Genomic DNA, 10164 nt, shown 5'->3' on the forward strand with positions numbered 1-10164 from the left:
GGCAGTGTGGTGGTGGGGTCACTGATGAGCCGTGTGTAGAGGAAGCCATCAGTGTGGTGGTGGGTTCACTGATGAGTTGTGTGTAAAGGAAGCCGGGTGGTGTGGTGGTGGTGGGTTCACTGATGAGTCGTGTGTAGACGAAGCCGGCAGTGTGGTGGTGGGGTCACTGATGAGTTGTGTGTAGAGGAAGCTGGCAGTGTGGTGGTGGGGTCACTGATGAGTTGTGTGTAGAGGAAGCCGGCAGTGTGGTGGTGGGGTCACTGATGAGTTGTGTGTAGAGGAAGCTGGCAGTGTGGTGGTGGGGTCACTGATGAGTTGTGTGTAGAGGAAGCCGGCAGTGTGGTGGTGGGGTCACTGATGAGCTGTGTGTAGAGGAAGCTGGCAGTGTGGTGGTGGGGTCACTGATGAGCTCTGTGTAGAGGAAACCGGCAATGTTGGTGGTGGGGGTCACTGATGAGCCGTGTGTAGAGGAAGCCGGCAGTGTGGTGGTGGGGTCACTGATGAGCTGTGTGTAGAGGAAGCCGGCAGTGTGGTGGTGGGGTCACTGATGAGCCGTGTGTAGAGGAAGCCGGCAGTGTTGGTGGTGGGGTCACTGATGAGTTTTGTGTAGAGGAAGCCGGCAGTGTGGTGGTGGGGTCACTGATGAGCTGTGTGTAGAGGAAGCCGGCAGTGTGGTGATGGGGTCACTGATGAGCTGTGTGTCGAGGAAGCTGGCAGTGTGGTGGTGGGGTCACTGATGAGCTCTGTGTAGAGGAAACCGGCAGTGTTGATGGTGGGGGTCACTGATGAGCCGTGTGTAGAGGAAGCCGGCAGTGTGGTGGTGGGGTCACTGATGAGCTGTGTGTAGAGGAAGCCGGCAGTGTGGTGGTGGGGTCACTGATGAGCTGTGTGTAGAGGAAGCCGGCAGTGTGGTGGTGGGGTCACTGATGAGCTGTGTGTAGAGGAAGCCGGCAGTGTGGTGGTGGGGTCACTGATGAGATGTGTGTAGAGGAAGCCGGCAGTGGTGGTGGGGTCACTGATGAGTTGTGTGTTGAGGAAGCCGGCAGTGTGGTGGTGGGGTCACTGATGAGATGTGTGTAGAGGAAGCCGGCAGTGGTGGTGGGGTCACTGATGAGCCATGTGTAGAGGAAGCTGGCAGTGTGGTGGTGGGGTCACTGATGAGCTCTGTGTAGAGGAAACCGGCAGTGTTGGTGGTGGGGGTCACTGATGAGCCGTGTGTAGAGGAAGCCGGCAGTGTGGTGGTGGGGTCACTGATGAGCTGTGTGTAGAGGAAGCCGGCAGTGTGGTGGTGGGGTCACTGATGAGCTGTGTGTAGAGGAAGCCGGCAGTGTGGTGGTGGGGTCACTGATGAGCTGTGTGTAGAGGAAGCCGGCAGTGTGGTGGTGGGGTCACTGATGAGATGTGTGTAGAGGAAGCCGGCAGTGGTGGTGGGGTCACTGATGAGTTGTGTGTTGAGGAAGCCGGCAGTGTGGTGGTGGGGTCACTGATGAGATGTGTGTAGAGGAAGCCGGCAGTGGTGGTGGGGTCACTGATGAGCCGTGTGTAGAGGAAGCCGGCAGTGTGGTGGTGGGGGTCACTGATGAGCTGTGTGTAGAGGAAGCCGGCAGTGTGGTAGTGGGGTCACTGATGAGCTGTGTGTAGAGGAAGCTGGCAGTGTGGTGGTGGGGTCACTGATGAGCTGTGTGTAGAGGAAGCCGGCAGTGTGGTAGTGGGGTCACTGATGAGCTGTGTGTAGAGGAAGCCGGCAGTGTGGTGGTGGGGTCACTGATGAGCTGTGTGTAGAGGAAGCCAGCAGTGTGGTAGTGGGGTCACTGATGAGCTGTGTGTAGAGAAAGCCGGCAGTGTGGTGGTGGGGTCACTGATGAGCCGTGTGTAGAGGAAGCCGGCAGTGTTGGTGGTGGGGTCACTGATGAGTTTTGTGTAGAGGAAGCCGGCAGTGTGGTGGTGGGGTCACTGATGAGCCGTGTGTAGAGGAAGCAATCAGTGTGGTGGTGGGTTCACTGATGAGTTGTGTGTAGAGGAAGCCGGGTGGTGTGGTGGTGGTGGGTTCACTGATGAGTCGTGTGTAGACGAAGCCGGCAGTGTGGTGGTGGGGTCACTGATGAGTTGTGTGTAGAGGAAGCTGGCAGTGTGGTGGTGGGGTCACTGATGAGTTGTGTGTAGAGGAAGCCGGCAGTGTGGTGGTGGGGTCACTGATGAGTTGTGTGTAGAGGAAGCTGGCAGTGTGGTGGTGGGGTCACTGATGAGATGTGTGTAGAGGATGCCGGCAGTGGTGGTGGGTTCACTGATGAGTTGTGTGTAGAGGAAGCCGGCAGTGTGGTGGTGGGGTCACTGATGAGTTGTGTGTAGAGGAAGCTGGCAGTGTGGTGGTGGGGTCACTGATGAGATGTGTGTAGAGGATGCCGGCAGTGTGGTGGTGGGGTCACTGATGAGTTGTGTGTAGAGGAAGCCGGCAGTGTGGTGGTGGGGTCACTGATGAGTTGTGTGTAGAGGAAGCCGGCAGTGGTGGTGGGGTCACTGATGAGTTGTGTGTAGAGGAAGCTGGCAGTGTGGTGGTGGGGTCACTGATGAGATGTGTGTAGAGGATGCCGGCAGTGTGGTGGTGGGGTCACTGATGAGTTGTGTGTAGAGGAAGCCGGCAGTGTGGTGGTGGGGTCACTGATGAGTTGTGTGTAGAGGAAGCTGGCAGTGTGGTGGTGGGGTCACTGATGAGATGTGTGTAGAGGATGCCGGCAGTGGTGGTGGGGTCACTGATGAGTTGTGTGTAGAGGAAGCTGGCAGTGTGGTGGTGGGGTCACTGATGAGTTGTGTGTAGAGGAAGCCGGCAGTGTGGTGGTGGGGTCACTGATGAGTTGTGTGTAGAGGAAGCTGGCAGTGTGGTGGTGGGGTCACTGATGAGATGTGTGTAGAGGAAGCCGGCAGTGGTGGTGGGTTCACTGATGAGCTGTGTGTAGAGGATGCCGGCAGTGTGGTGGTGGGGTCACTGATGAGTTGTGTGTAGAGGAAGCTGGCAGTGTGGTGGTGGGGTCACTGATGAGATGTGTGTAGAGGAAGCCGGCAGTGGTGGTGGGTTCACTGATGAGCTGTGTGTAGAGGATGCCGGCAGTGTGGTGGTGGGGTCACTGATGAGTTGTGTGGAGAGGAAGCTGGCAGTGTGGTGGTGGGGTCACTGATGAGATGTGTGTAGAGGAAGCCGGCAGTGGTGGTGGGTTCACTGATGAGCTGTGTGTAGAGGAAGCCGGCAGTGTGGTGGTGGGGTCACTGATGAGCTGTGTGTAGAGGAAGCCGGGCAGTGTTGGTGGTAGCCTCAATGCGTTGATTGCAAAGTCAATAAAAATGACCGTGATGTGGTTCACGTGACCAGTTGCCATGACGTCACGCGTCTCGATAATCCGCAACGAAGCGGCGGCGCGCGCACGACATGTCTCGTCGTGACACAAGCGCGGTGACGTCACGCGCCATCATCGATGTGTACAGGATGACGCGAAGTCGCACCCAGCAACACTGTGGGGGGCCATATCGTGATGACGTCACGCGACACTTAAAAAAAGCTCACGCGTTGATGTGACTATAATTGAGCGTGACGTCACCGGCTAGTAACGTCACGCTCAATTCTAACTGTACGTGGTGACGTCACAAGTCTTCTTTATTGTACGCTAAACGTCACGCGCAATTATATTTGTACGCGGTGACGTCCCGGAAGCCCTTACAATTGTTCGTAGTGACGTCAGGCAAGTTTTTTACAATTGTTCGCGGTAGCGTCACGCGCCATTTTCATCGTACACGGTGACGTCAGACGTCTTGATAATTGTACGCGGTGACGTCCCGCGCCATTATAATTGTACGCGGTGACGTCAGACGTCCTTATAATTGTACGCGGTGACGTCAGCGCGCGACGAGTCGTCCAGCAGCAGCAGGCCAGCAAGATGGTGCCCCCCGTGCAAGTGTCTCCGCTCATCAAGGTTATTGTTGCCTCACGCGCGGCTCCCTGAGCGTCCCTCTCAAACCTGGCCTCGGGAAGTCTCTCCTCAACTTCCAGGGAGTCGCCGCGCGTTTGATTCCCTCGTTTTTCCCAACGCTTCGCTTTCCGCCGAGCTCTTCCGTGCGGCGGCCTAGGGAGGCGCCCTGGCTTGCCTAGTTGCTGTGCCGGGTCACCTTGCCCGGACTCGGTAGGCGCGAGCGAGGTGACGCCCGGTTCTTCCCGCGCTGTTTTCTTCGTCGAAACTTAGGCCGAGGCAGTCTTTCTCACTCGTGGCGACGCGTGCCTATGATGCGTTAACAAAGCTGAGGGCCATGCAGAGAGGGTCAGGCGCCGCTGTCATAGAGCGCGAATGACGTGTGGACGTTGTCTGACCTGCTCCATGTGCGGGCGATCTCAAGGTTGATGATGGCACTCGAGTGCAATACAGACGCGCTACATCGCGATCGTCCCCCGAGCAATCAACAAAGCTTTCAACTCGTGCGGGACCAGACCTGGTCTGTGAGGCACATTTTAGAAGGAAGAAACAACATAAGTTATTCTGTAGGGCGCTGCGGTGCGGAGATGTTAACTACCTCGCCTGGTATACAGGAGATCGTGGGTTCGATTCCGACCCTGACGCGTTTGCATGTTCTCCCCGTGGTCGCGTGGATTTTTCTCCGGGTTTTCGGTCCACATTTAGAGTATTTGGTACTACGTAAGTTTAATACGTCAATGCAGGAACATCAGTGCTGATATTTTGCGCCTGACCGTCCCTTTAGAGGCTTTTCTCATTGTTCAATCTTTAACGTGTCGGATAACCCTTGAGACGCAGCTTGAGTTTATTTGTCCAGTTATAAGATTAAATGTATTTATCCCCTTTATGACAGTTACCTGAGCTGTTGTCGAGACTAAACGTGGATTTTCTGGTGCTCTTCATTTCAGATGGCGCGCTACTCTGCGCTGGGACTTGGTATCGTCTACGGCTCCGCCAGATTGGGTAAAGTGACCATGAGAATTTACTGAGCTGTGCGCTGGAGCGTCCTCCAAATATTGCGCAGTTGCTGGTTGGCTCGTGGAGCTGATTACGAGTGTGCACCACAAAGTCCCTTTGTTGTAATCTGGGTTTAAGCCACCACATTAAGCTGAATTCACAAGTCGAACAAGTTGTTGGTCTGATAATTGACTACACCAAAAACTTAACATTCTCCATAATACAGGTTTTTTTTGGGTTGGATCGCGTAAATATGTGTCGTTAAGCCCACCACCAACCGACACAGCTAATTAGTAAGGTTTGTCACGCAAACAGAACATGCCACTTCGTTACTAGTACAGCAAACCGGTGTGTATAATCTGAGTACAACGTTTCGCCAATAATTACAACTAGCTTCAGGTGAACTAACCCAAAAAAACTGTATTATGGATATTAGTCCGAAAGCCTACGTGTTAAACTTTCAATTATTTTTTACAAAACATTTGGGTTATTGCTGGTCCATAAACCTTTGGTCCGATGGTGATGCATCAAACACCGATGGATAGGGAATGTGTAATCTCAGGTAAAAGGATTACAGAATAAGATTTGTGACATAATTTTCCAAAGGTCATGCAGATAGCACACAGAGGCATTATGTAAAACATTACTTGGACTTCGCATGCTTTTCATGTATGCTATCGTGTTTTAAAGTATAAGCACAATAGTTGTACGCCATAAGTTGACGTGTAATACATTATTTTACAAGACACATGGTTTGACTATGTTGCTAAATTATAACGGTGTCAATATCACGTCCAGGTATGGCAGATAACTTTATGTGCAATTAGAACATCTTATACAATATAAGCTGGAGTGTGCAAATGTATTTGTGTATTGACATTTAAATGTGTGGCTTCACGTGTAGCACGGCTGAAGCCCATCGCGGCAGAGGAGCGGCGGATAGAGGAGGAGGAGCGGCAGAAGCGAGAGGAGTCAGAACGGATTGCACGCGAGATCGCTGCCGCATGTACATACTCGCATTCACTCAACCTTGTCACTCGTTAACGTGACACCCTTTTCGACACAGCGCTCGGTCGATCTCTGTGTTCTTCAAAAAGCCATGTGCATCAAACTTCTTGTTCACACGAAATGTATAAAACACAAGCCGGCACAGATTTATTGCAACGGGACTTGTTCTGAAACAGCTACTGGAACACAGGTGATATATTTCAATCGCGTGATTTTTGTTCATGCCAAGTTTTGGCAAACCACTGCTTTCACGAGCCAGATTTAGGCTAACTGACAAGCACTATATAAACACTATATTTCATACAGTCTTTATGTATTTTGCAGTGTTATACATTTATTTTCCGAGTTTAGTGGGTATTGTGGTTTCCTCCTGTTGCATATATGACAATGTTTTCCGCCATCATATGAAATTGGTACTCAATTTCTAATGCTGTATCTACTTGTGCTTCTCTACCTGCAGCTGACGACACTATCCTCAAGTGACAACTTGTAGAGCTGGGTGAAATGCAAAGAAGCGAGAGACGCTCAGTGCACACACGACACAGCAAAATCACACTGCACAGAATGGACTTACTACACAAGACGCGAACAACATGGCACACACATCTGAAGCATAAACACAAGAATACACAGAGTACACAAACAGCATGCGTATCCAGCAGGATTCACACTGGCGATTCTACAAGCACTCGACAAGACACCCTGAGAATACTCCCACTCGAGGTTGGCATTTGTCTTCTAAATATGTCTCCCTCATTGTGAGCTGTAAGGTTCGTCTGTTTGGACGTCAATAAAGCGGAGTAAATGTCATCGTATTAGCTGCCTATTTGTTATGCAATTGCAGTGTATCACTTGAAGGTATGCATGCATTCTCAGGCTTCACTTGCTGCGAAAGTTTGTGAATTGGCAGATGGCTGCTATTTAACCATCTCATCCACTGGTGGGTAATTAATAGTTGTGTAGGGTTATATAATCAACTTTGCTGCACTTACTGGGGGCTTGGTTTTGCAATTAAGTATGAATTGTAAATGGTAGTTTCGGACCTTTGAAGTCCAGGCCTCCATTCTGTATAACTCTCGTGGCTTAACTGCCTGTGTTCACACAATCTTCACCTGCATATTGTGCATAGTTAAGAATAAACCAAGTACCTCATGCTGTAAATGCTGCTATAGTACTGTAATGCTCAGTAAATTTGGATGCTGGAGGTTGTGTCAGAACTGATAGTTCAGATATCACGTGATTAGTTATCCATGACTGGTTATCGAGTTGTGGTAGCAGTGCGTTCACCATTGGTGCCACTACTCCACCCCTCCCCCTCATTTAGATGATTCTCAACTAACTTGAATGCCCAACATATGGGGATACATTGAGCCCAATAAACCAGAAGTATGTAATCTTAAAACAATTGGCAGTGTACCAACAGGGTTGAGTGCGCTTCAGGTTATTACTGAAAAATCGGCATAACTTGCTTCTCTTTTGAGAGTTAATATTCCAAAGATATGACTCAAGCCAAATGTGCACTTCAGTTAAAATGTGAATTATGGCAAGTGGAAATCGTAATACTACATCCTACATGCCTTATAATGATCCAATTAAACTGTCTTTCACATGTGAAGTTAACATCAAATATAAGAAGTTTAAGTAATTACCTTTTGTTAAATTCAACATGAAAAAACACGCAAAACTGCATGAAAGATATTTCATTTTAATGCATTTCCAGTAGCATTTAAGTAACAGTTGAAGTCGCTTTCGCTTCAGATGCCTTCTGTTTACTAGATGGCAATAGTTAATCGCAAACTACGCTCCCAACATCACATTTAAAAAAATGTGTTGATTGATAACGTTATATTGAAAGCATAGCTACAACCATGTTGGCCATATTAAAGACCGTTACAGTATACACCCAAAGCAGGACATTATAAACTATACAGTTATAAAATGTGACCATGAATGTCGTATTAAGTAATTTTTTGCAAAACTTTGCAATGTTTTTAATCAATATGTATAATGTGCCCCTCATGAAAAAAAAATCAGGTTGTACTGTTGCCTGATAAGAGTAGATTTATAATCGCAGAGGAAAAATATGCAAGTGCACATTTTCTGGGACGCCCAAAGCAAGTTCTGTCCAAAGGATAACGAGGAAGGACAGAGGCGTGCATTTAACCCACTGGCCACAAGCCAATGGACAAATGCTACAAAAGCAAGGGTTCGTTCTGTGTGGCATATGTAACATGGCAGGGTCAAATTGACTCGGTCTGCACAAATGCCTTACGCCTTTTTAACACGTCTACACAATCACTTCATTAAGACAACTGCATGGGTGGAGGGCAGTGATTAGGAAAGATGCTGGAAAGGTAGAGGGTGTTATTTTGACATTACCTAGCCGAGCCGTGGTCCTGGTAACATGTTGAAAAACATCGATGGTTGTGGCACTTGATAGACACTCATCACGTATCACTTAATACAAGCAACGTTAAAAACTTTCATTGTACAAAGCAAAGCCTATTAGATAAATCTTATTTACAGAGCCTTTCTGAAAACCCCACCTGAAAGAGGACAATTAGGTTGTGTACAAGGGGTGGTCAAATATTTTGAGACTTGAGTCGCTAACAAATTCAACATAGCATTGGCAATATTTCGAAACCCACATTTCATTTGCGACCAATACAGTACAGTACACAACGCTACGGATTGTTCTTTCTGTACCTGTATATTACAATTAAAATGTGCGCTTACATTGAAAACAGAATTCACTTCTGTAAAGTACAACTGTTCCCCAACAGATGTGTAAAGAAACGATAAGGCAGACTTCACAAACATGGTTGTCCTCTTCCTTTCTGCTTATTAAAACATTACATTACGTAAAGTTTAGTCTTTAAAAAGTGCCTACTTTTAATATACCACCCTCATCCTTTTTGACCACCTCCAGTATATTTGCTTTTCAACTTGCATATAAATGAGAAACACCTGCTCATAATAATGATCCCTTTACAACAATGCATGCACACCTGAATTGTTGGCAATATTAACCAACAGGACAACCATCTGTGAAGTGCGTACGGCTATGCACGGCATACAAATCATATCGGCTACACAGGGCCACGACCAGACAAGTAAGAGTGCGGATCCCTCTTAGATCAGCGATTCTCAAATCTTGAGTTCTCGTGACCCCCGGCCCCCCATGGTGCAGATTTCTGCTTATTAATCTTTGCTGTTCAGAAGCAATGTCAGCCTCCGCACACTTTACACGAAGCTCTTGATTGGTTTGATCATCAGCGCAAGTAGCTGATAAGGGAGCTCACGAGAACTCTTGAAAAACATTGCCCTGGATCATCTGGCTTATAACTCTACTCCTTCCCAGGACAGTACACGAATTATATGATCAGCCTGTGTGTTGCAGGACAATGGGTTGATTGCGTTTGCAATCCTAAAATCGAGCCGCCCCAACAAAGTCGGCCGTATAGGCTCCTCTGGATGTAAAGAGTTCGCAATTAGGGTAATCACTTCCACGCCAGCCTCTTCGAGAGACGTGGAGTGAGAGTGATTTTTTAAAATGTGGAATGACATGAAGCATTGTGGTGTGTGCTGGTGGTGTGAAGATGGGGGGGGGGGGGGTAGTGAGTGAAGCGGAATTAACAGTGGGAGATGCTGGCCTGGCCATCCTGCATAGCAGTGTCGTGCCAGTTAAGCAAACGGCGTCTAAACATCACAGGGTTATCACAGCACGACGTATTGAAGTACAACTACAGCACACAACTAATACCATAGCACACCGCTGCAGCCACAAAGCGTTGTCCCCTCGTACACACAGAGTTCTTGAGAGACGCGCACCAAAAGTAACTCTCACGGTGACAAGTTGCAGGGATATTTTATACCGTCGAGGAAATACTTGTACGCATCTACACAACAGAATATACTTCACTGTTTTGTAAAAACGGTACACTGCGCTCGTTTACTTTCGCAAATCGTAGTCCCTGGTGTGGGTGCGAAATTCATTTTTTAAGATGCATTTTTTTACAAGGGAAATCGTCCGCGGAACGCATGGTAGGGTTTTTTTCATGAGCCCTGTATATTAACAGCGCTTAATTGAACAAGCAATCCAAATTTATATTCATCTGTAGAATTAATTCATCTTGCCTTAAACGTATTTCACATTAAATTGAGTATTTCTCAACTGAAGAAACAAGTACATCGGCTCAAGTGG

General features: G+C 48.5%; 1 protein-coding gene across 1 annotated transcript; it reads left to right on the forward strand.

The window, feature by feature from the left end:
• The first annotated feature begins 3728 nt into the window (after positions 1-3728).
• Positions 3729-6770, forward strand: ATP5ME (ATP synthase membrane subunit e). The gene is made up of 4 exons (XM_078595511.1): positions 3729-3962; positions 4904-4958; positions 5857-5958; positions 6421-6770. Exons 1-4 carry the CDS (start codon positions 3927-3929, stop codon positions 6441-6443), a joined length of 216 nt encoding a protein of 71 aa, XP_078451637.1. The 5' UTR covers positions 3729-3926; the 3' UTR covers positions 6444-6770.
• The last annotated feature ends 3394 nt before the right edge of the window (positions 6771-10164 follow it).

The sequence above is a fragment of the Lampetra planeri genome, chromosome 6 (genome assembly GCF_965212315.1).
Source record: "Lampetra planeri chromosome 6, kcLamPlan1.2.h2, whole genome shotgun sequence".
NCBI lineage: Eukaryota > Metazoa > Chordata > Hyperoartia > Petromyzontiformes > Petromyzontidae > Lampetra > Lampetra planeri.

Coding starts and splice junctions, on each gene's coding strand:
- ATP5ME (XM_078595511.1), top strand. CDS start 3,927: ATGGTGCCCCCCGTGCAAGTGTCTCCGCTCATCAAG. Junction 4,959..5,856: donor CTACGGCTCCGCCAGATTGG/GTAAAGTGACCA, acceptor CTTCACGTGTAG/CACGGCTGAAGCCCATCGCG. Junction 5,959..6,420: donor ACGCGAGATCGCTGCCGCAT/GTACATACTCGC, acceptor CTCTACCTGCAG/CTGACGACACTATCCTCAAG.